The sequence below is a fragment of the Galeopterus variegatus genome, unplaced genomic scaffold, assembly GCF_000696425.1.
Source record: "Galeopterus variegatus unplaced genomic scaffold, G_variegatus-3.0.2 Scaffold812, whole genome shotgun sequence".
Classification (NCBI taxonomy): domain Eukaryota; kingdom Metazoa; phylum Chordata; class Mammalia; order Dermoptera; family Cynocephalidae; genus Galeopterus; species Galeopterus variegatus.
The window spans coordinates 400,208-425,945 of NW_007726923.1; the positions used below are offsets into that span (position 1 = coordinate 400,208).

At 41.7% G+C, this 25,738-nt stretch overlaps 3 protein-coding genes across 6 annotated transcripts in view; 1 reads left to right on the top strand and 2 right to left on the bottom strand.

Annotated features, from left to right (window-relative positions):
• The window catches only part of LIG3 (ligase III, DNA, ATP-dependent), a 23,227-nt gene extending 22,965 nt beyond the window's left edge, over window positions 1–262 (bottom strand). For 2 of the 4 annotated variants that reach the window (XR_550468.1, XM_008572613.1), the window contains exon 1: window positions 140–214. The gene's annotated coding sequence lies outside the window, so the exon portion shown is untranslated. Of the gene's footprint in view, window positions 1–139 lie in introns of all 4 variants that reach the window. The other 2 variants (XM_008572615.1, XM_008572616.1) reach the window with 1 other exon arrangement.
• A 14,197-nt stretch (window positions 263–14,459) lies between these two features.
• Window positions 14,460–16,057, bottom strand: ZNF830 (zinc finger protein 830). Its single transcript, XM_008572617.1, has one exon. It carries the CDS (start codon window positions 16,048–16,050, stop codon window positions 14,917–14,919), a length of 1,134 nt encoding a protein of 377 aa, XP_008570839.1. The 5' UTR covers window positions 16,051–16,057; the 3' UTR covers window positions 14,460–14,916.
• Window positions 16,058–16,100: 43 nt separating this feature from the next.
• The window catches only part of CCT6B (chaperonin containing TCP1, subunit 6B (zeta 2)), a 37,944-nt gene continuing 28,306 nt past the window's right edge, over window positions 16,101–25,738 (top strand). Inside the window, 7 exon segments of the mRNA XM_008572626.1 lie at window positions 16,101–16,142; window positions 16,189–16,325; window positions 18,422–18,485; window positions 19,435–19,529; window positions 19,531–19,567; window positions 24,147–24,270; window positions 24,273–24,319. Of these exon segments, the coding sequence (XP_008570848.1) occupies window positions 16,101–16,142; window positions 16,189–16,325; window positions 18,422–18,485; window positions 19,435–19,529; window positions 19,531–19,567; window positions 24,147–24,270; window positions 24,273–24,319 (546 nt within the window).

A 25,738-nucleotide genomic window follows, 5' to 3' on the forward strand; every position in this document is an offset into this window, starting at 1 on the left:
GTCACGGAGGGTGTGCCCCCGGGCTCCGCAGGCGGGCGGGGGAGGAGCCGAGGGGCTGTCTCCCAGGCCGCGCCGAGCTCCGGGCCCCGGCCCGTTTTCCACCCCACGCCGGGCCCCGCCGCGCCGCGCCGCCCCTCACCTGCTTCCCCGGCTCCGGCGCTCACCGCAGGCCTGGACCAGGCGCCCACAGGCCTCGGGCTGCTACCGACAGTTGGAGCTCCTGTCTCTTTAAATCCGGGTCCTTGAGCGGGCGGCAGCGCGCAGGCGCAAAATCCAGGACCCAGCCGCCAGACCGCACCTGTCCCCGCCTGCCCCGTGTTTTGTGGTCTGTTTCGGCCAGTCGGGTTTGGGGGTGGTTCCCCATCTGGGATCGCGGCGGGAGAAAGCGGAGATTAGACGACCTGGCGGCGCTACGGTGCACAGCCTGGCCCTGACTGCCGAGGATCCCCCTGATTTTCTCATATTGTTAGAGATTATCTAGTCCTTAAAGATACTGGTTGAGAAACTGTTGTAATGAGCTTGGGGAAGGCAAAAATCGCGTCATTCAACCTGTTTTCTCGTCCCTCTGTCTTGTATCCCACACAGAGCCTAGCACATAGTAAGTATTCAGTAACTTTTATTGACTTGAAAAGAGGCACTAGATAGATAGTAAATAGGAAGATACAAAGTGTAAAGAAGTGATGGGGGTAGTAACCCCTTGCTTGTATATCGTTTAAAGTGTGTTATCTCTTTTAAACGTCAAGTCAGCTTTATGAGAATTAGGGATGGTTACTTTTACAAAAGAGTAGCAGGCTCAGACACGGTAGGTGACCTTGTTCAGAGTCTAGGAATGGCAAACAACTGGTCCTTGTTAAGAAGGCAAAGGTCAGGTCTTGGAGGGAATTCTGTGTTTGGCTTTCATTATGTAGGGTATGGAGAGCCATGAAGGGGCTTAGGGAATAATAATTATTGTTGAATTTGGGTAGGGGAGACACTGAGGCAAGAGCACCAATTAAAAGGCCCTTCCTTGTAAGGGCTGCCCAGTTAGCTCAGTTGGTTAGAGCGCAGCCGTATAACACCACGGTCACGGATTCGGATCCCAGTACCAGCTAGCCGTCAAAAAAATTAAGTGAAGGTTCTTGTAGTGACCTGTGTGAGAAATGAAAGTGGCTTGAACAAATTCAGTTAATTGAGGCGGAGAGGAAGATGTGTTTTTGAAAATCATTTAGATTTGAATTAACTTCTAAGAAAAAGTACTCATTTATTAATGAAATAAAGATAGCTTGGTCAGACAGATAATGGTGCTGTCAACTGAAATAGAAAATAAGAGGGGAAGAGAAGGGATTTGGGGTGAAAGGATTAGTTTTGTTTTGGATATATTAAGTTTGGTTGACTGATGCCAAACACAATTTCGCTGTGTGATGTGGGGTAAAACCTCTCTGTGTTTTCTCTAATGTGCAGCAGAATGAACAAGGGCTTTGGAATTGGGAGGTCGTTGGAGGCTCAACAGAGTTAGGACTACAACTATACCTCTACAACTTCATTTACTACACTGTCTGAAAATTGCCTTGACTGTATCTGTCTTTTCCCCTAGCCCTGTGCTGAATCACTAGCCACATGTGGCTATTGAGCACTTGAAATGTGGTTAGTCTGAATTGAGATATGCTGAAAATGAAAAATACACATCGATTTCAAAGACTTGTTACAAAAAAAGTAAAACATCTCATTAATAATATATTTTTATTGATTACATGTTGAAATGATTTTTCAAGACATGTTGGGTTAAATAAAATTTAAGATTAATTTCACCTGTTTATTTTTACTTTTTTACTAGAGAAATATAAAACTAAATGCTTAGCTCATAGTATATTGGGAAAAGTTGCAGTTTCAAATATAGGTCCTCACCGAGAAAGTGACACATGAGGAACAATCTGAAGGAATGAGAGAGAGAGCCACGTGCTGGTTGCCATGTAGAGAAGTCAGGAGACTAGTTACGTGGCTACTGTTATAACCTAGGGGAGAAATGAGGGCAGCGTGGCTGGTAACAGTGAAAGTGGCAAGAAATAACTGAGGCTCGTGGATGCCTGGGGGATCTGTGGATGGGTTCAGGGGTGTCTGAACCCCTAGAAATTTTATATAAATGTTTCTATGTATGTGCGTTTTGGGGGAAAGCTTTTATTTGAGTCTCAAAGCAATTGTATGGTCCAAATCAAGAACTACATTGGTGGTGAATAATCAGGATACCTCATGCCTATTCCTGGCTGTTCAAATTCCATGATTAAGTCCTTTCCTGAGACATTGATGATAAATCCTCCCAGGTATTGATCCTGATAATGAAACTCTCAGAGCTTTCCACCCTCTTTAAGACTGTACTGTTCCTGATTCCAGTTTAGATTCATCAGGATTGTTAAGAAAGAAGGCCATGGAGAAATGATAGATTCTGTTCATTTTCTGTGCTATTCACTGTGGAAGCTTGGGAGCCACAGGCAGGAATAGGGAAATGGCTTCAAACCTTCCTAGAAATGGTGAGGGGCACTCATGAGGCTAGTTTCTTATCAGTGGATTTACTTTTGTAATAAGCTCTGATCTATGAATCACATAGATCTCAGCAGCGAGAGCTGGTTTTATGGTTTGGTTTGCTTAATAGTCACACAAAATAAGTTGTAAAAATGGTGGTGGTGTTTGCCAGGATAAATATTTAAAAGGGAACGGCTGTAGGAAGATACAAGAATTCAAATCAGCCCTTGGTTCTCCATTCTCAGTAAAGACTGCAGAGGTGGATTCTTTTTTGTGCTTTGGTGGTTGGGTGGTTCAGGGATAAAACCCTGGAACTTGATGTTATCAGCACCACACTCTACTCAGCTGAGCTAACTGGCCAGCCCTGGTTCTTAACCGAGGGGTTTCTTGGCCTGTCCTTTGAATATTTCATGCTACAGCTGCCAGGGTGAGATAGGGTAGAGCTGAAAGGAGTCAAATGTGCCTTTGGGAGTATCTGATCCATGGCAGAGAGACAGGGATTTGGGGGCAGTGTTAGGAAGAGTTGAAGTCAAAAATGTGGTGTGAGAAAGTCTTAGAGTTACTGCCATCTTCCCTGAACTCCTGATTGGGTTTTCAAGTATGAAGTTCTGGTTTTTCAGGAGGCAAGTCAATAACTTTCAAAGGAAAATATATTTTACAAAGAGATGAGCCCATTTGGGAAGCAAGCTTAAGTTTTTCACTGGATTCTGGGCCACTTGATAGGTAGCATTGATGGTAGTTGGTTTTCCAGCTTTGGTTCAGTGGCAGAGGTTGGAGACTGGGCTGACTACTTCTACCTGTCTTGTTCCTCATGCCATTTCCTTTATACCAGGAGAGCCCCTACCCTCTTCTTTCCTTCTCTGGGAGGTTCCACCCAAGCCCTCTTGAAGCCTTCCTGACCAACCACACAGCCCACTGTACTCCGCCTCCCCTGCCTGCAGCTCCTGTCTTGTTCTTGGTAATAGACAGAGGTGGGAGGGTCCTTAGGGAGTACCCAGATAACCTAATGCCCAGAGAGGATAAAAATAAGGCTCAAGGAGTAAACTGACCAGGTAGATTTCACATAGCTGGTGAGTGGCAAAAGTGGGACTCAGACCCTAGACTTTTAATTAGCTCTCTGTCCACTGCCTAGTAGTTTAATAAATTATTGGGTCTTACCCAGTTTCTTATACTGTTTACAATACAACCATATTGTAGTTTTCTTGAAGGTCTAGGTCACTTTTTTTACTGATTTATTCAACAAGTATTATTTGAGTGTCTGCTCTGTGTAGAGCATTGGCTGGGTGAATAAGACAAAAACGGTCTCTGCCTTCATGGAGCAGTTGATATATGCCTTTGAATTCCTTCCAGGGCTGGCTGGTTAGCTCAGTTGATTACAGTGGTGTTGTAACATCAAGGTCAAGGGTCCCGATCCCCTTACTGGCCAGCCACCAAAAAAACCCAGAAAGACAGAAAATTCAAGAAGAGTCTATCAAGCATTCAGTACATAGATATACAGATATAGATATATAGATAGATGTAGATATATAGAGAAAAGAATTTGAGAGTAAATATAAGTTACTTATACGTACAATAAAAATCTCCTACTGAGTTGTAGATGTTTTTGGGTCAAACAAGTGAGAATGTACATAAGTTGGAATTATGAGTAGAGAACTCTTGAAGCACCTGGAGTACAAGGAATGCTTCTGGTGATAGTAATAAAATACTAGACCAATAGTGGCAAAGCAATAAGGATACTTAAAATAGAACAAAACAAAACAAAAAAAGAATTCCTTGCAGACCCTTGTACCATAGCCTACACTCAAGAGGTACTCAGTGAACATTTATTATTGTTTGTAAGTATTATTAAGTGCTTCTTATATGCCAGACTTTGTGCTAAGCAGTTTCTGTATGTATTTATGTATGTGTGTTTATTTAATCTTCATAGCAAACCTACGAGTCAGGTTCTGTTATTATCCCAACAGATGACATAGGTTGACAGGTTACTTTACTACTTCAAGCATTGGCTTCTGCCACTGAAGAATCACCTAAAGACACTTATCTAAAATACTGTTTCCTGTGCCCCAACGTAGAATCTCCCTGAGTGGGCCAGGATAGGGCATTGGATGTAGGAAGTTTAGGGAGCTATTGTCTTAGAGATGGGCTCATTTGGGTTGACTAAGTGAAACAGCCCTTTGTCCAGAAACTGCACGCTGATTTGATGTCTGATGCTGCAAACGTTGGCCAGGTGTCTGCGTGCCTAAGCATCAATCTAAAATCAAAACTCTTCAAAACAAAAAAAAATTTTTTTTTGGCAGCTGGCCAATATGGGGAATTGGAACCACGACCTTGGTGTTACATTTAACCACCTGATCAGCCCTAAACTCTCTTACTTCAAAAACCTGAGCTGGGGCCGGCCTGTGGCTCACTCGGTAGAGTGCGGTGCTGATAACACCAAGGCCACGGGTTCGGATCCCATATAGGGATGGCCGGTTCGCTCACTGGCTGAGCGTGGTGCTGACAACACCAAGTCGAGGGTTAAGATCCCCTTACCGGTCATCTTTTAAAAAAAAAAAAAAAAAAAAAAATCCTGAGCTGACTTTGGGATATGTCAGGAAGACTCTGGTTAGGCAGAATCTGTCTACTAAACTCTTCTTCTTGGGTTTTGGCTGTTTCTGAACTTCTCTATTTCCTAAAGGAATTTCCGGGTAGTGGGTACAGGATGTTTGTTATATTATTTTCTGTATGCATATGTTTCCTAATTAAGCTTTTTAAAAATTAATATTAAAAAACAGCAAAAAAAAATGCATGAGATTACTTTCCTCAATGAGAGGTTTTCTTTTTTTTTTTTAAAAAAAGATGACCGGTAAGGGGATCTTAACCCTTGACTTGGTGTTGTCAGCACCACGCTCAGCCAGTGAGCGAGCCGGCCATCCCTATATGGGATCCGAACCTGTGGCCTTGGTGTTATCAGCACCGCACTCTACCGAGTGAGCCACAGGCCGGCCCCTCAATGAGAGGTTTTCAAGTAGCTTCTAGGACTACTTGAAGGCAGAAAATTTAGGGTCCTTTTCTTAAGCGAATATTGGTATTCTTTTAGGGCCAGCCTGTGGCTCACTCAGGAGAGTGCGGTGCTGATAACACCAAGGCCACGGGTTTGGATCCTATATATGGTTGGCCGGTTGGCTCACTATCTGAGCGTGGTGTTGACAACACCAAGCCAAGGGTTGAGATCCCCTTACCGGTCATCTTTAAAAAAAAAAAAAAAAAAAATTGGTATTTTTTTTTTTTTAGAAGATGACTGGTAAGGGGATCTTAACCTTTGACTTGGTGTTGTCAGCACCACACTCTCTCAAGTGAGCCATGGGTCAGCCCTGAATATTGGGTATTCTAATAAAAGAGAGCTTCTCTGTTTTTCCCTCTTTCTACTTTGGAGGGGTCTAGAAGCTGTGGATTGAAGAGCCAATCCATCACTGCAAAGGAAATTCAGATTAAAAGAAAGAATTGTTCAGTTTTGTCCACCATCTCTTTTTTTTCCCAATCAAGGAAGACAGGCTTTCCCAGAAACGAATTTGCCTTTTTCCCACACTGGATTTCTACTTTTGAGTGGGAGTCTAAATTCCTTTTGCTTTCATATAAGGTCCTTTATCATCTAGCCTCGTGGACTTCCTGTCTGTCTCACCACTTCCATGTATTTGAAGTTACTATTTACCCCAAACTCTGCATACTTCCCATGTCTCTAGGCCATTGCTACCCACTTAGTCCACAGTATTCTTTTCCTCCTTCACGGCTTGGCAAAATGGTACTAACTTACTTACTGCTTGGCAAAATCTTCACAGCCCAGTTCAAATTTTACCTCCTCAGAAGCCTTTCTCAACCCACCTCCCCATAGTCACTTGTTCCATCCAACACACTCCCCACTCAACACATTGAACACACATAACTTTATCTCATTATGTTATGGTTAATTGTGTGCATTTAGACCAGTAGTTTCAACCAGGTGCAATTTTGTCTCGCAACGGACATTTACCAATATCTGGAGTCATTTTTGGTTTACACAATGGTGTGATGGGGGGTTACCAGTGGCCTTTATGGGGTAGAGGCCAGGGATCCTGCTGCTGAACATCCTGCCATGCACAGGATGAGCCCCCACCCCAAAGAATTGTTCCACCCCAAATGTCAATAGTGTAGAGATTGAGAAACCCTGATTTAGACTGAGGTCCCTTTGTTCAGGACCACATTTGATTCATCTTTGACTCCCCAGGATCTCTCATACAATAGGTTTTCAGTAAATGTCAAATACACAGATGAGAGGGAGTGAATGAAGGGAGCAAATGGGTCTAAGACTTCTTGGGAAGCACCTCTACTTAATCCAAGCCCTCCGCTACTTCTAGATTATCCCAAACAGAGCAAACCATCACCTCAACCCCTTTGCATCTTCCCTCAGATACCCTCTGAGGGTGGTGACATGGAGGAAAGGCAATGCCCTAGGATACAGGAACCATGTAATAACAATAGCAGCTAACACTTAGTGGGTACTTCCTATGGATCAGATGCTATACTAAAAGCATTGACATACATTTAACTCATTTAATCCTCTCGGTAATCCTAGAAGTTAGGAACCATTACTGTCCCTGTATTGTAGGTGAGTAAACTAAGAGTGAAGTAACCTGCCCAAGGTCACCTTGTTAAACAGTGGTGGATCTCAGGGCACTGTGTAGCTGTTGTTTCACACTGGAATATCTGGGAACTGAAGTCATCATTCTTCCATCAGAGACCACTCAGGAGTAAAGTTTATTGCTAGTGAAATGGGGTAAGGCAGAGGAGTGTGGCTTTTTTTTTTTTTTTTTCTTCCTTTTTTTGTCTTTTTTACTGACTGGTAACGGGATCGCAACCCTCGGTGTCGTGCCCGTACCGGGGACCGGCAACGGGATCGCAACCCTCGGTGTTGCGCCGGCACCGCGCTCAGCCAGTGAGCGGGAACCGGTCGCCACATGGGACCTGAACCCTCGGCGGGAGCGCCGCCGCGCTCCCAAGCGGCGCACTCTCCAGTGCACCACTGGGCCGGCCCCAGGAGTAAAGTTTATTGCTAGTGAAATGGGGTAAGGCAGAGGAGTGTGGGAGTGTGCGGAGAGAATCTGAGGACAACAGATGTCAAAAATATGCCTTCCAGCCCAGCCAAGGTTTCTGAAGGGCTCTGAGTTCTTTGAAAGCAAACTTCCCTAATCTTAATTCTTGCTATTTTGGAGGATTCTCTCCCACTTTCCACATTTCATTATTAAATACAGAAGGAATATTGGACTGGGAGTCAAGTTATATTTAGTCCTACATTAGTGATTAACTTGTTGAGTGACCTTGGACAAATCATAAGACATCTAAAATAATGATAATAATTGTTTTATTTCTCTGGGGGGTGTTGAGACTCAAAGAAAAATGATGTGAAGGTTGGTGAGAAAATACTCTTTCTATGCAGATATAAATTAATATTAAATAACAACACTATATTAGGAATATTTGGTATTAATAGCAATATTTAATAATATTATTATTATTATTATTTTAAAGATGACCGGTAAGGGGATCTTAACCCTTGACTTGGTGTTGTCAGCACCACGCTCAGCCAGTGAGCGAACCGGCCATCCCTATATGGGATCCGAACCCGGGGCCTTGGTGTTATCAGCACCGCACTCTCCCGAGTGACCCACAGGCCGGCCCGCAATATTTAATAATATTAAACATATTAATTATTTAATAATATTAAGAGATAATATGATGCAGCGTAATACAGAGCAAAACAGTGGCTTTGGGATTGTTGCCTTGAGCAAGTTGCTTCACCTCTGAGCCTCAGTTTCCTCATCTGTAAAATGAAGACATTATATACTTTACAGGGTTGTTGTGAGGCTTAGAGGTGGTGTATGTCAAGCCTTAGCATAGTGCCAGACACACGTGTAGGTATCCAGCAAATGGTATCTATTATTAATAACCTGACCACTTGGCTTGGTTGATACCACCTTATAACCACACTTGGCAAAACAACAAGCAAACAACACACACAAACAACAAAAACAGCAATAACCACCATCATTACACACCCAGTGTGGTCCTCCCCATTCCCCTAAAGGTGACTGCTGGCTTCCAAGTGTGTATGAAGCCCAACAAATGCTGTTAGCAAAATGGAGGTGCAGCCACATGGAACTCCTTTCCTCCTCTGAGAGACGGCGAGTGTTTTCAATGAAGTTCAGCTGAGTGCAAAGACACTCTGAAATAGCTTTGACAGTCAAGCGACAGGAGGAGTGAACCAAAGGGTGAGGGCTGGGGGCAGCTGGGAGGCTGTGTGTACCTGCTGACTCTTTGATCTTGTCCTGTCACTGAGTCACTTTCTTCCCCCGGTTCTCCATATGAGGCCTCTGGGCAATCAGGGCTGCCCACTGGCTCCTGCTGACATATGGATGTCCCGCTTTGCTTGTTTGGTGCCGTGAAGAACTCCTATTAGCTGCTAAATGTGGAGGTGTCCCATTGCACGCTGTAGGCTGTTGTGTATACCTCCTTGCACTGCTGTGTGCTCAGAATAGGTAAGGGCTTCATGCACCACAGGAGTAAGGGAGACACGTGGCAGGAAAAGATTTCTTAGGCCTTTGTTCAAGCTGGTGAATGACTTTTTTTTTTTTTTTTTTTTAAAGATGACCAGTAAGGGGATCTTAACCCTTGACTTGGTGTTGTCAGCACCACGCTCAGCCGTGAGCTAACCGGCCATCCCTATATGGGATCCGAACCCGTTGTCCTGCCAACGAGTTACTTTCTTCCCCCTGTTCTCTGCATGAGGCCTCTGGGCAATCAGGGCTGCCCACTGGCTCCTGCTGACATATGGATGTCCTGCTTTGCTTGTTTGGTGCCGTGAAGAACTCCTATTAGCTGCTAAATGTGGAGTTGTCCCATTGCACGCTGGAGGCTGTTGTGTATACCTCCTTGCACTGCTGTGTGCTCAGAATAGGTAAGGGCTTCATGTGCCACAGGAGTAAGGGAGACACGTGGCAGGGAAAGATTTCTTAGCCCTTTGATCAAGCTCGTGACTGACTTTTATTCCTGGTTCCTACTTTCGTGAGTCAGCTTGGTCTTTTTTGATTTTTTTCAATTAAAAAATGTTTTCCCCTGCTTGGTCTTTTTCTACTCCCAAACAACTTCCTGTTGTATGGGTATTCATTCAACAGATATTAACAGAGCTCTCTTATGTGCTTGGCATTATTTTAGGTTGTGACTAAGACAGACAAGCTCCCTGCCCTCATGGAGTTTACATTCTGGTGGGGAGAGACATTAACTTATATACAAATAAACTAGCTAATTTAAGATAGTGATAAGTTTAACAAATTCATAAAACAATGATAGAGTGTGATGGGAGGTGGAGGGAAGGCTGTTTATGCCATCCGAGAAAGGGGCATTAGGGCTGAGAACTGAGTGATGAAGAGAGAAGACTGCCATGCTATCTGAAGTCAAGTTCTAAGTGGAGAACCGCAAGGGCACAAGCCCTGGAATGGCATGTTTGAGGACTAGAAAGCTAGCCAGTGAAAACTGGGACATAGAGAATAAAGGGGAAGAGTACAGATGAAGTTAGAGAGGTAGGTAACGAAGTGGGGACTCATGATCACATTCAGCCCACACAGTGCTTTTCAGCACCGCACTCTACCGAGTGAGCCACGGGCCGGCCTCACACAGTGCTTTTGTGATTTTACTAAAAAAATCCTGACTTGCAATTTCTCTTGAAAATTAAAAAAAAAAAATAACCCAAAAAACTAGGCCATGCCACCATGCTAGACATTATTCCCGAGTGAAAACAATTGCCTTCAACATAGAGCAGTTATGCTCTCCTGCCCCCTTTCTTCTCTGTTTAATGTCATCAGTTCATAAGTAGTAGACATTTGTATTGTCAACCCCTGAGCACCAGGTAGGTTAATAAGGACTTCGATTTTTTTCCCCCTCAGTGTGACAGAAGCATATAATGAAGGGTTTTAAGTGACAGAGTCACTTGATCTAAATTTTTAATAGATCACTCTACTTTGTTGATAATAGTTTGTGGCTAGTGTGGGGAGAGGAAACAATAAATGAAAGAGATGTTGATGGGTAGAACCAGTGGAGACAGAAAGAAGTGGACAGATTAGAGGTAGAGCTGACAAAACTTCACTAATGCATTAGATTTGGGGGATAAGGGAAGGGAGTGAAGGATGACTCCCAGGGTTTGCCTTGAGCACCTGGGTGGGTGGTGCTGCCATTTACTGTGACAGGAAAGACTACAGAGGACAGTTTTGGGAAGAAAATCAGAGCTCTGTTTGAAGTTTACTAAATTTAGGGCACCCACTGAACATCTAAGTGGAATGTTAGATAGGTAGTTAGATGAGCCAGAAGATTTGGAGGAAAATCAAGGTTGGTGATCTAAATTGGGAGTCTTTACTACATAGGTGATATTTAAACCCATGGGAATGGATGAGATCAGTGAGGGAGGAAATACAGATACAGAATTCATTGGGGTTGGGTGGTTAGAGCATGGTGCTAACACCAAGGTCCAGGGTTTGATTCTTGTACTGGCCAGCTGCCAAAAAAAAAAAAAAAGTGGCAGTGGGGTGGGGGGTGGGGGGTGGGGAAGCAGTAGAATGCAGTAAGTTGCGCGATTTTTTTTTTTTTTTTCAAATGTAAATCTTCTGAGTTCCTGGGTCATAAGGGATACTAGACTTTTCAGTATTAAAAAGCAATCTAAGGTCATCTACCTACCCATTTATTTACTCAACCCCCCTACACAACATCTAGCCAAGTAGTTAGCCAATTAATTGGTGCTTCACTGGCAGGAAACACACTATTTCCATTTAGACCTTCTATTCTTTGTTCATTAAAATGAGTCCATGTCTCACTGTACTCCAATCACATTTCATAGCAGAGCAGACTAAGGTTCAGAGAGGTGACTGCCCAAGATCATTAACCATTGAAAGGTAGAGTGGGAACATAAGCCAGGGTCTTCTGTTGCCAGTTTCCTTGTTCTTTCCAGTATTCCATACTAATCTAGTGATTATTGCTATTAAAGATTTTAGGCCTAAATTATAATTTCCCCTGCAATTTTAATTCCACATCATCCTATTTTGTTCCCTGGTGTGTAAAAAGCAGTCATTACTTTCATTATTAAATGAAAAATGTGCAAGCATTATGCAGATTTTTTTTTTTTTTTTTAAAAGATGACCGGTAAGGGGATCTTAATCCTTGACTTGGTGTTGTCAGCACCACGCCCAGCCAGTGAGCGAACCGGCCATCCCTATATGGGATCCGAACCCGGGGCCTTGGTGCCATCAGCACCGCACTCTCCCGAGTGAGCCACTGGGCCGGCCCTGCAGATTTTAAGGTACTGAAGAAATGCACATTTGAGAGCTAGTTGGATCAGCATTTTTTCTTCCAAGCTAGGGGGACTGTTTTAAATTGGTAAGTGAAGTGGGTGACAGGATACCTTTTTAGCATTTACAATAATTCTATATTGTGATGCTGGGTGAATAAGTGGGCTGTCTAAAAATAGAAGTGACTAGAAGGAATCCTTGGGACCAATTCTTACAATTTAGAAACAGTGGTGGGTATTCAGTCTAATGTGAAAACCTATGACTCAGCTTAAAGAAGGTATAATGGAGCTTTTCAATGTCTGGAGGATCAGGAAGGATCCACTAGCGACTGTGGCTGTTTACATTGATCTCAAATTCAACAAAGATTTATTGAGTACTGATTATACTCTGGGATACAGAGGACTGGGATCAGATTTTGAGGGCTTTTTGTCCTTCTCAAAAGCTCACTGGGGGTTCATATGAGTAGTAACACACACCTCGTACCCTTAAGCTCTTCTTTAATTGGGTTACAATTAAGGACTGAATCTTCAAGGAAAAATTGTTACAGAAAGTTCATATTCTTCACAGCATGGCATTTAAGGCTTTCCATATTGTTCATAATCTACCTTTCCAGTCACAACTCCCATTGTTGCCAGGAATGAACCCTCTGCTCTAGTCAAATTGATCTGCTTACTACCTCCTGAGCACATTTTATTTTTTCAGTGGGTACTTTTCTCTTTAGATCTGTGCTGTTCTTTATGGTAGCCACTAGTCACATACGGCTACTGAATACTTGAAATGTGGCTAGTTTATTGAGATGTGCTGTAGTAGATACATCCAAATTTCAAAAATGTAGAACAGAAAGGTAAAATATTTCATCAACAGTTTTCAAATATTGATTACATATTGAAATATTAATATTTTGGATATATTGGATTAAATACAACACAAACTAATTTCACCTGTTTGACTCTTTAATTGGCTATTAGAAAATGTAAAATATATACTCCTATATGGCTTGCATTGTATTTTTATTGGACAGTGATCTTCTACATCATTAGCCGAGACAGAACTGGGCCCACCATTCAAACCCATCTTTGTACTTTTTTGCATGCTGAAATAATAAAGTGGTGAATGAAAGAAAATTGTAAGTATGGGTTCATACATTTGAGGCAGGAAAGCCCTCTGTGTCATCAAACTGAAGTTATTATCACTGATCAGCTGGTAGATCAAGAAAGCCAAGACTGTGCCAGAGGCAGTAGAACAGTTAATGTGTGGCATGCATCAACTTCTCAGTGTTAGATAACTTCTTTTGGGCATTGACACTAAAAACAAACAAAATAACGCTTGAATCCCATCTTTATCCCTCCTGTTTTTCTTCTTCTAGTCACTAAAATGTTAGCTATTCCTGTGAAATCCTTTCAATTCTATTCCTTTTTCCCTAAATCATATCTAATCAAAGTCTTACTCACCTTGCTTTTGTCTTTTTTTTTTTTGATAACCGGTAAGGGGATCTTAACCCATGACTTGGTGTTGTCAGCACCACACTCACCCAATGAACTAACCGGCCATTTCTATATGGGATCCGAACCCGTAGCCTTGGTGTTATCAGCACCACACTCTCCCAAGTGAGCCACGGGCCGGCCCCCTCACCTTGCTTTTGAAAATGTATTTTCCAAGTAGTCTCCCAGCTTCCTTCTCCCCTTCCTGTGTTCATTCCGTTCTATATACTGCAACAAGAATAATCTTCCATATTTCTTTGCCAATGTAATGTTTTACTCAAAAACCTCCAGTTTATTTCCACAGTGCCTGCAGGAAGAATTCTTTCACCTAGCATTCAAGGTTTTTCAAACCTTATCTCTTGGTACTCTGGTCCTTCAAACCTGGGCTTTAGTGAAACTATACTGAGTTAATAAAATACTTAGAACCCTGCCTGGCCTATACTAAGAACTATACAAGTCTTAGCTATTATTACTGCTTACTTTTATTTGAATATGCTGTATGCATTATCATCTCTGGAAACACTGCTCTTTTCCATTTCAATACCTCAGTTTTCAAAGGGAGGAGTGATTTAAACCATCACTGACCACTTCAAGCTGATTATTACTGCTGGAAAGACAACCTAAATATCCCTCTTATAATAAAGAACCTGTAACTATTAACTCTCATTTACCACAAAATAATAAATGTTAATATTTCTTTCATTCCCATCTTTGTACCTTTTGGCATGCTTAAATAATAGAAATAAAAGGTAATATTTCGTTCATTCAGTAAACAATAAATTTATGGAATGTGTTATTTATAAAAAAAAGCAAAGCCCAAAAAAATATAAATGGGTTCTGGATTTAGGGCAGTTGCTCTCCAACTTTGGCGTATATTAGAATAAACTTGGAATTTTCATAAATAATACAGTTGCTTGGGTCCCACCTCAGATTACTGAATCTCTCTAAGGGAAGGACTCAGGCACTTGCATTTTTTTAAACGTTCATAGATGGTTCTCAAGTGCACCTCCATCTGAATTACTGGTCTAGTCAAGAGAAACTTTGGGTGAAAGAGATTGGTTATGTTTGATATATATTTTTCTCAGTGTTCTTCTAAATAATGTTTTGAAAATAAAATACTCAACTAGAGAACAGATTAACCTAAAACGACTTACGTGTTTATGAGCAATATTTTAAAAAACAAAAAACACCACAAAAACGCAACCCTTCGAGTTTGATTTAGGAGTCAGAAAAAGACATACATCCCAAATAGTATACCAAGTATTCCTCTACAAGCTTGTCTGTTGGTCTGACTTATATTAATTTGTTTCAAAACAGAATTACTTAAGTAAATATATAGTTAACTATGTATAATATTTGTAACATACACATTTTACAACTCAAAATTAAAGTTAAGCCTGGATATTTGAAAACTTGGCAGTTTGGAATACAACACTTAAAAAATTTCAAAAACAAGTGTATCTCAAAAACATTTTACACCAATTTTCTAAATTGCTGTTACTCACTGGCTCATTTTATCTCAACAATCCAGTTAGGAGACAGCATTTTTAAACAATAGCAGAGGCTGTTAGAAATCTTGGGTCTTTAAAACCTTATAACAAAGCCCCTTTCACCCTCCAATCCTGAGACAACAAATCCTGTAGTTCTCCCTCATCATCGCTGTCAGCATTCTCCTCTTCCTTTTTCTGTAGTTCTTGTATGGTCAGAACCTCTTTAAGCTTATTTTTTATTTCATCCTGGCGATTCCGCAGCTTTTCTACCCGACGGTAACATTCTATCTGTTCATCGATCTCCCCAATCTGGCGGTCCAGCCGTCCCTCTTCATCCTCTTCAGCAACTATGGCTTCAGAAATAGTGTTCACCTGCCTCATGGCTTTTTGAAATTCGTCCCACTCTTTGTCCATCTGATCCTTTGGGGCGTCAACCTTCCGAACTCTTGCATCTACCTCAGGGTCGTCAAAAAAACCTTCTGGTAATGCTTCCGCGGTGTTTTCTCTTCTTTCCACCACTTTTTCATGTATTTCTGCTTTCTCAATCGATCCTGAATGAGGAATTAAGGGGGCCTTGGGAGGCTTTGTATTAAAGCAATGGTCTGGCAGCACACTATTTGCTGCCGCCCGCGAGGAGGAAAGTGAGTGGTCCTTGCTCTCTGCGTCGCGCGGCTCGTTGGCGTCTTCCGCTTTTCTTTCTCCACCCTCCTCCTCCTCCTCGTCGTCGTCGTCTTCATAATCAGGGAGTAAACCGAGTCCCGAAGGCTTATTGGCAGTCGCTCTAGTGGACTCCTTTCCTGTTTTGTCACAGTTGGTGGACAAAGCGGATGTGGAAGGCAGTACCTGAGGCACCGAGGGGGCCCTCGCTCTCTTCGCATCTCGGCCGTCTGCATCCGGTGCCTTCCGCTTGGCGGACTGAGGCGCCACACTGACGGACGGACCCTGGATGCCTTCCTTCGCGCCTTTCAGCTTGGCCACTTTCTCTCGGTGCTGCTTTCCCAGGACATGAGTCTGCCACAGGAGCTCGCTCTTAACCGGCGAGTTACACAAGGCACAACTCAGCTGCCCCAAACGGTTGTACTTGGCGAATGGAGATTCTATCCGTTTCCGGTTAGTGCTCTGACGCTGCTTCTCCTTCATCAACCGTCGCAGTTCGTCCTGATTCACCACTCGCTTCCCTGCCGGAGTCCGAGCAGAGGCGGAGGATGCCATCTTTGCGACCAGATCACAGGCCATTCTGGCTTCCGTCCCGGCGAGGCCTGAGGACGTCACTTCCGGTCTGGGCGATGATTGGCAGAGGAGAGTGGGGCGTGGCGGTGGGGTTTCCTGTGAGAGTTGCGGCTGGGGCAGTTATTTGCCCCAAACTGTCTGTAGTTGGCTGCGATAAAGGCGGTGAACTCCAAGGCCGAGGTGGCGCGGGCCCAGGCTGCCTTGGCGGTCAATATATGCGCTGCCCGAGGGCTGCAGGATGTGCTGCGGACCAATCTGGGCCCTAAGGGCACCCTGAAAATGTGAGGCGGCGGTTGGAGCGGCGGTTAGGACGCCGGGCGGTCGCTGGGTGTGGGGGCGCTCACTGAGGCAGACGTTGGGCGAAGTCGTTAGAGCGATGCGGTCGCTCCTGTGGGCCTGGTTTCCCTCATTCTCATTCCTGCCCTGAGGACATCTCTACCAGGTGGCGCAGGACGAGAAAAGCCTCCCCGAGGGCCCATGTGTTAAGCTGTGACTCCCCCACCCTTTTCCCCTCCCCTTTTCGTTGTTTCTTTCTTTCTTTTTTTTTTTTTTTTTTTGTAAAGATGACCGGTAAGAGGATCTTAACCCTTGACTTGGTGTTGTCAGCACCACGCTCTCTCCCAAGTGAGTCATGGGCCATTACTCTATGACATAATTTTGTTTTTGTGTGGCAGTGGGCAGTAGTGGGAGGGGAATGGGCTTTGGAACCAGGCAGCCATGGGTTCAAATCCAAGTTCCATAAAATTCTAGCAGTGAGTACTTAGGCAAGTTACTTGAAAGCTCTGTGCCTACTTCTTCATATCTATTCATCCTTTTAGCAAAAATCTATCAGGCCGGCCCGTGGCTCACTTGGTAGAGTGCGGTGCTGATAACACCAAGGCCACGGGTTCGGATCCTATATAGGGATGGCCGGATTGCTCACTGGCTGAGCGTGGTGCTGACAACACCAAGCCAAGGGTTGAGATCCCCTTACCGGTCATCTTTAAAAAAAAAAAAAAAAAAAAAATCTATTAAGCACCATTTTCTTTAGTCAAGAGTGAGGGAAAGAGACTGTGGTGAGGGCAAAAAGGAATAATAGAGATACATCCATCCTCACAGGAATAAGCAAAATAAGTTAGTATTAATGGTAAAAGAGGGCACTTACGTACTAGATGCTGAGAACACAGAAACGACCAAGATACAGTTTCTGTTCTTAAGGAGATGTGGTAGAGACAGATGTGCTAATTATATATAGGTGCATATGATTCTACTGAGGAAAGGGACTAATTACTAATGGGTTGAAGGAAAAACCTCTCGAATAACAGATGATGTTTGATCAGAGTCTTAAAGAAGGAAAAATCATTCACCACTTGCAGAAGGGAGAGAAGACCTAGGTAATTTCAGGAATAAGAAAGCCCAATGGTGTAAATCCAACATAAGTGAAAACAAAACATGATGTAATAGGGAACCAAAAGATTTGCTTGTGGGAAGGTAGTACATGAGGCAGGGTAGATAGACAAAAGCCAGATTAGGAAAGGTCAAGTATATCATTGCTAAATTAGTATGGATTTTATTTTGAAGATGATGGAGAACATAAAAATCATTGAAGGATTTTTGATCATGGAACTGACTGAGTCACATTGCCTTATAGAAAGATAATTTAATGTAGTGTGGAGGGCAGATTAAAACTGGGAAGTATCAGGATACTGTCTAAGTTGTTCAAGGTAGAGGTGATGATGACAGTAGAAATGGAGAAAAAGGGGTAGATTAAGAGATATTTAAGGGCTGGCCTGTGGCTCACTTGGGAGAGTGTGGTGCTGATAACACCAAGGCCACGGGTTCGGATCCTATGTAGGGATGGCCGGTTGGCTCACTGGCTGAGCGTGGTGCTGACAACAGTAAGCCAAGGGTTGAGATCGCCTTACCGGTCATCTTTATAAAAAAAAAAAAAAAGAGATATTTAGGTTATAGAATTGACAGAACTTGGTGATCTAATAAATTTGAGGGATGAGGGAAACTAAGTTGAGCAATTGAATAAATGGTAAAACTCACCAAAGTAAGAAACAAAATTTTAAGAAAAGGAGCTTTGCAAATTTGTGCCTTGTTGACTGCTAATTACTCTTTTTTGACCAAACCAACTGTTCATAACCCATCAACTGCGCCTATCTTTAAACCTGTAAATGTTCCAGGTGGAATGAAATTGCCATAGCAGTCCATCTGGGGAGAAATGATTCTGTGAGCTGCAAATGGTGATAATTACTGTGGTATTTCCCAGTGGTACAATGGAAGTTTTCCAAGCTCAGTTCCCTGTATGAAGAATAGTGGGGTGGCAAACACTGGGAATGTCTTGCTTGGCTCTTGCCATGTGAGATTAATAACATCACTATTCTCTGGACAGGCTTGTTTCTGGTGCAGGTGACATCAAACTCACCAAAGATGGCAATGTACTGCTCCATGAAATGGTGAGCTGATGCTGTTAATTTTTTTTTTTCGTGACCGGCAACGGATCGCAACCCTCAGTGTTGCGCCCGCACCGGACCAGGACCGGCCACGGGATCGCAACCCTCGGTGTGGCCCCCGCTCCTCGCTCAGCCAGTGAGCGGCCGGTCTGTACATGGGATCCGAACCCTCGGCGGGAGCGCCGCCACGCTTCCCAAGCGGCGCACTGTAGCAGTGCGCCACCAGGCCAGCCCAATGATGCTGTTAATTTTAATAAATCTTAATAAGCATTGATTAAGAACTTAGTGCAACTTGGATATCTTTAAGCCATGTCTGTCAGATAAATACTGCAGTCTTGAGAGATGCTTGTGGGATTAAGCCTCAAAAAATGTTTTTTGGCTGTTTTCAAATCTTTGTATAGGCAAAGTAATAGCTTAGGGACACTTACAAATTAATAATGTCTTTTAAAGACACAGCATTATAGTCTTTGTAATCATGGAAAAATAAAAAATACTTTGCAATCTTAGTGGATGTATTCATCTTTGAGATTGGAGGATTTAATCTTATTTTGGAAATGTCACTGCATTCTGAAGCAAAGACTTATAAAATGTTCAAACCTCATACTTCTAAATATTTAAATTTTGGACTTGACATTCACTAAGTATTGATAATATAAAACTGGTAAACTTGTAAATGAATCTTATTTCATTTCTTAATTTTACTGTTGACCATTAGTTATCTTGTTTTTAGTAGCCTACTTCTTTTCTTTTTTTTTTGTCCTTTTTGAGACCGGCCACACCATGCTCAGCCAGTGAGCGCACCGGTCATCCCTATATAGGATCCGAACCCGCGGCGGGAGTGCTACTGCGCTCCCAGCGCCGCACTCTCCTGAGTGCGCCACGGGCTCGGCCCAGTAGCCTACTTCTTTATCTCATCCTCTCTCTTTTTTAATCTTTTGCTTGCTTTTTCCAGCAAATTCAACCCCCAACATCTTCCTTGATAGCAAAAGTAGCAACAGCTCAGGATGACATCACAGGGAATGGTACTACTTCAACTGTTCTAATTATCAGAGTTACTAAAACAAGCTGATCTTTACATTTCCGAGGTATTGAAATATTAGAATTGAAGTATTAGAATTTCACAGAATTCACACTTTATTTTGAATGGAAAGTTATTTTTTTTACTCATAAAATGGTTTAATTCTAGAAGGTAAAACCTAATTTTAATCAAGATATTCTTGGACAGGGGCTGGCCTGTGGCTCACTCGGTAGAATGCGGTGCTGATAACACCAAGGCCAGGGGTTCGGATCCTATATAAGGATGGCCGGTTCGCTCTCTGGCTGAGCATGGTGCTGACAACACCAAGCCAAGGGTTAAGATCCACTTACCGGTCATCTTTAAAAAAAAAAAAAAAGATATTCTTGGACAATTGTAACTGTAAATAACAATAGAACATTTTTTTTTGCTAAAATAATGCCTTTTATTGGAATTAGATACCCCATTTAAAAATCAAATATTTAAAATATATAAAGAGGTAAAAATTGCTCAGGTACTCATGAATAATGGTCTAAGAAAGAAAATACCACTGACAAAGCTGAAACCAAATTATGCACCTTTTAAAAAATAATGGGAGGGCTGGCCAGTTAGCTCAGTTGGGAGAACGTGGTACTGAGAACACCAAGGTCAAGAGTTCGGATTCCCTTACTGGCCAGCCATCAAAAAATAAATAAGAACCAGAGAAAAATTACAGAGGTTTCCATATTGAATTAATCACCAATCTAATTTTATTTTCCTTTATAAACCATCTACTCTAGCCAGAAATCATCACGCTCATTTCTACCTTTGTGCCTTTGTTCAATCTATATTCATTTCTTGGCATTATTTATCTCTTTTCTCTAAGTATTTGAATTTTTCTCTCTTTCAAGGACTGTTTCAGCAAATCATAAACTGGTCAAAGTGCTAGGATTATTATGTCTTTATATTTCAATTAGTATTGCAAATTGTCTATTAATTCAGTACCTTATCTGAACTTATCTCAGTTAGGATGCTTCTTGCTGTAAGCAGTAGAAACTTGACTAAAACTCACTTAAACAATAAGGAAATTATTATCTCTCATCATGGAACATTGAGAGGTAGATAAGGCCTGCTCCAGGGTTAGTAGATTAAAAAATTCTATCATCGATAAAGTAGCTGGGTTCTTTATGTTTCTTAGCACTTTCATACACAATGCTGTTTTGTCTTAAGGCTTATTTCTGTGTGCAAAACTGTCAGAGGAAGTCAGGGCAACCTGATTCGCTTAGTAACACTCAGCCTGAGAGGGCCAGGGGAAGCGATTCACCCAACTGTGGAATATAAATCCTTCCTTTAATATGATTGGGCCAACTTTAGTCTTAATGTCCATCCTAAACCAGTAACAGGGGAATTGACTTAGACTAATCATGATTCACTCCTTGAGCTAGGGATAGGGTCAGCCTCCTCTGAAGCACAGGTGGAAGAGAGGAACCTAACAAAATTAGGGTTGGTTTAGGAAGAAAAGTTTGGGAAGGGTGAGATGCTGACAGACGTTGGCATAATTATGAAACTGTGTGGCCTGTACAGTGATAGAGCTACGCAAACAATATGATAGAGGCAGTGAGGAGGGAGGGATGTTCCTAAACTAGCCTGCAGTAGTCAGTTAACTAGCTAAGCGCTCTCTGGAGCGAGTAAGGCCTGGGTTAAATCTTCAGGATGAGGAGGATTGAGCCAGGTTAGAGAATAAGGAGTGAGGAGAATGGCATTCAAGGCAGAAGGAACTACATGAGCAAAGGCACAAAGGAGAAACAACAAGGCACTGTATAGAGCTACAGGCAGTTTGGTGTTGCTGAAGTTTAAAGGGATGTGGAGAACAGGCTGGAGAAAGAGGTGTGGTCACTAAGTGCATGTAGTATGCTAACCGAGAAGTACACTTTATCCTGCTGTGAACAGACCAAACTTATCAACATATTAATGACTGATATGGTCAGATTGGCAATTTAAATATTTGGGAGACAGTTTTAAGGGAGTCAAGACCAGAGGTTCTCACAGTAGTCCAAATGAGAGATTGTGAGGTCCTAGACCGAGGATCATGACACAAGCTTTAGGGTCAGGTCTTGTGGGTTTAAACTGTGGCTTCACTTCTTACTAGCTTGGTGATCTAAAGCAAGTTACATTATCCCTTTAAGACTTGGTCTCCTCATCTGTGAAACAGGAATAATAATAACACGCACTTCATCGTGTTGTTGATAGGATTAAATTAAATAATTTATGTAAAACCTTTAGAGTAGTGCTCAGTAGAAATGCTCAACAAATGTCCACTTTCAAAGGTTACTATGGGACTGATGTAAAGGAAAGGAGGGGAGGGAATAAATTATGACAGACGTTGGCATAATTATGAAACTGTGTGGCCTGTACAGTGATAGAGCTACGCAAACAATATGATAGAGGCAGTGAGGAGGGAGGGATGTTCCTAAACTAGCCTGCAGTAGTCAGTTAACTAGCTAAGCGCTCTCTGGAGCGAGTAAGGCCTGGGCTAAATCTTCAGGATGAGGAGGATTGAGCCAGGTTAGAGAATAAGGAGTGAGGAGAATGGCATTCAAGGCAGAAGGAACTACATGAGCAAAGGCACAAAGGAGAAACAACAAGGCACTGTATAGAGCTACAGGCAGTTTGGTGTTGCTGAAGTTTAAAGGGATGTGGAGAACAGGCTGGAGAAAGAGGTGGGGTCACTAAGTGCATGTAGTATGCTAACCGAGAAGTACACTTTATCCTGCTGTGAACAGACCAAACTTATCAACATATTAATGACTGATATGGTCAGATTGGCAATTTAAATATTTGGGAGACAGTTTTAAGGGAGTCAAGACCAGAGGTTCTCACAGTAGTCCAAATGAGAGATTGTGAGGTCCTAGACCGAGGATCATGACACAAGCTTTAGGGTCAGGTCTTGTGGGTTTAAACTGTGGCTTCACTTCTTACTAGCTTGGTGATCTAAAGCAAGTTACATTATCCCTTTAAGACTTGGTCTCCTCATCTGTGAAAGAGGAATAATAATAACATGAACTTCATAGTGTTGTTGAGAGGATTAAATTAAATAATTTATGTAAAACCTTTAGAGTAGTGCTCAGTAGAAATGCTCAACAAATGTCCACTTTCAAAGGTTACTATGGGACTGATGTAAAGGAAAGGAGGGGAGGGAATAAATTAAACCTAGTGCCAGCTTTCACAAAGTTTGTGTATTATTTTGCAGAACAAACAATTCTGTTCTTAAAAAAACATATTTTGGCCATAAATTCAGACCTGTAGAAAAGTTGCAAGAATGTTACAAAGAATTCCTCTATACTTTTTACCCATATTCTCCAAGTATCATCATTTCTCTACTCTACCTTGCCCCACTTTCTCTCTCTCTCCTATATGTATACATATACATGTGCAATGTATGTATATAGATGAGGGTTCTTCCAAAGATTCATGGAAAGATTTGTATTATCTTTTACTACCATTCTTCACCACCTTTTTGAAGTACCCTCGTATTTCTTAAAGCCAGGAATTCTCTCATATAACAACATTATCATTATAAAAAACAGGAAATTAATACTAACATCGACACGTTGATACATTACTATTATTTAATCTGTAGAGTTTGTTCAAATTTTTCCACTTGTCCCGATAGTGTCCTTTATATAAAAAAAAAAAATCTAGGCTTATGCATTGCATTCATTTGTTGTGTTCCTTTATTCTTTTTTAAGCTGGAATAGTTCCTGAGCCACCTTTTGTGCTTCATGAGACTGCTACTTTTAAGGAGTACAGGCCAGTTATTTTGTAGAATGTCCCTCAATTTGGATTTGTCTGTTTCCTCACAATTTTTTTTTTTTGTGTCTTCTTCTGTGACTGGTAAGGGGATCGCAACCCTTGGCGTGGTGTCGCCCGCACCGCGCTCAGCCAGTGAGCGCACCAGTCATCCCTATATAGGATCTGAACCCGTGGCGGGGGCGCCGCTGCTCTCCCAAGCGCCACACTCTCCCGAGTGCGCCATGGGGTCAGCCCTGTTTCCTCACAATTAAACTCAGGTTATGAATTTTTAGCAGGGATACCATGGAAGTGCTGTTCTTCTGAATGTGTTGCATCAGGAGGCACATGATGCCTATCTGTCCCATTATTGTGATGTTAAATTAACTTAGATCCCCTGGTGAAAGTGTCTACCACTTTTCTGCAAAGCTTTTTTTCCCCCTCTGCATTGAAAGGAGTCCTTTCCTTTGTGCCCATTCAGAAGGGTAACACATGACAACAATGTAGTTGTAATTTTTGGAAATAAAAAGGATTTTTGTAATTTTTTGTATTAGACTTGCAGCTTTTCTGTAAGTTTAAGATTGTTTCCGGCCGAGCCCGTGGCGCACTGCTGCGGGTTCAGATCCTATATAGGGATGACTGGTGCGCTCACTGGCTGAGCGCGGTGCGGCCGGTCTCAAAAAGGACAAAAAAAAAAAAAAAAAAGATTGTTTTAAATATGAAGCATTGAAAAATGTCTTGTAAGTTACAAACATACACTTATATTTAATGGCATTAATGAGGGTAACTTTTTTTTGGACAGACCTATTAATAGGAGAGGATGGTTACTTTTACTTTGGGTGACTTGCTTTATAATTTATAATTTTATGTTGATATAACAGGGTCTGCACCCTAGGATAATAGCTGAAGGATTTGAAGCTGCAAAGATAAAAGCACTTGAAATTTTGGAGGAAGTTAAAATAAAAAAGGAGATGAAAAGAGAAATCCTCTTAGATGTGGCTAGAACATTCTATGAAATAAAGTTCATGCTGAACTGTCTGATGTGTTAATGGAGGTATGTGATTAAACATTTCCATTCAGAGTGAATATAGCCTAACACAGGGTGATATTTTTCTTTATCCTGTAATATAATCAAGTATTGCATGTAGTTCTTTTGAACATAAAATAAAATAGAAAAGACAAACATTTGTAGGCTTACCTATGGCCTAGATTTGATTGGCCGGAACAGTACAAGTGCACTTCAAAAAGTTCGTGAAAAATAGAATTAAAAGATAATATGAATCTTTCCATGAATTTTTTGAAGTATCCTTGTATTTGTAATTTTTCAGAACTGTCATTTTAGGCCTTTGAAGTTACTTGAAAGTTGGGAGGGGATTGGATGATACGAGGTGACACATGGTGAAGTTATTTTTGGCAGTGTTCTTTGTAGTTAACATTACCACTTTAATGAACCATGATTTGTCTGATGTGTAGTATTCTCATCTGAGAAATGCATGTTTGTTTTGTTTACTTCCAGAGGTAGAATATGCATACTATAAAGGCAAGATTGGCTAGGTATTTTGGAAAGTCTTTAATCATGTAGCTATTGTTTGATGATAACTTTATTGTTCCTCAGCTTTACAGTTTACAAAACCTGAATATCTTAATTTATTAGGAATGAATTCATGGTAACCAAATTCACAAGGCATTGACATACAAAGCAGAATGCCATCTTATTAATTTACTTTGAGAAATACAAATACCAAATGTACTGAACACCTGAGTTGCTTCTGGTCAGTTCTTTTTACCAGTAGGAAAATCTACATGGGAAATCATATTAAGATCAGATAATCTCTTGCTGAGCAGAGTGAGAATAAAGACTCTGCTGTGTTTTCTGCTGTTGGAGTATTCAGGTGGCCTAGAATCTTCATGCTTTCTGGTTAGGGCACCCATTCTCTTTTGGAGTTAAAGAAACACTGATATTCTCATTATCCAATGGCCTTTGTCTTATTTCCTATTAGGCTCCAGAACCAAATATTGTGTTACCTCAGGTAAACTTTTCTAAGCTATAGTGTTTTTCTTTTCTTTCTTTTTGCTTTGCTTATATTTTAGGGTGGTTATACCTTATATCTTAATTTCTATAGTCAATTATTTTCATATTATTTTCTAAGCTAAGCAAAAAGATGTGTTGTGCAATGGTTCTTAAATTGCATATCCCTGGGGATATGTGGCAGAATAAAAGAGACAAATCTTCTGAAGTGTCAATTTTACTTTACAATTTTGGGGAAAAGCTTTATTTTCACATTCAAACACGTGTATATATTGTGGCATGACATGGAAACTTTTCTTGATAAAACATGAGACTTAAAAATTATAAGTTATTATAGCCAGAAAGTTTGAACTCTTCCCTTAGATTAAATTTCCTCTGTTTCCATTGGTGGAAAAATTTGGGTGGTGTTGGTATGATAGAAAGAGCAGTAGCATGGCAGTTAAA

Coding starts and splice junctions, on each gene's coding strand:
- ZNF830 (XM_008572617.1), bottom strand. CDS start 16,050: ATGGCCTGTGATCTGGTCGCAAAGATGGCATCCTCCGCCTCTGCTCGG.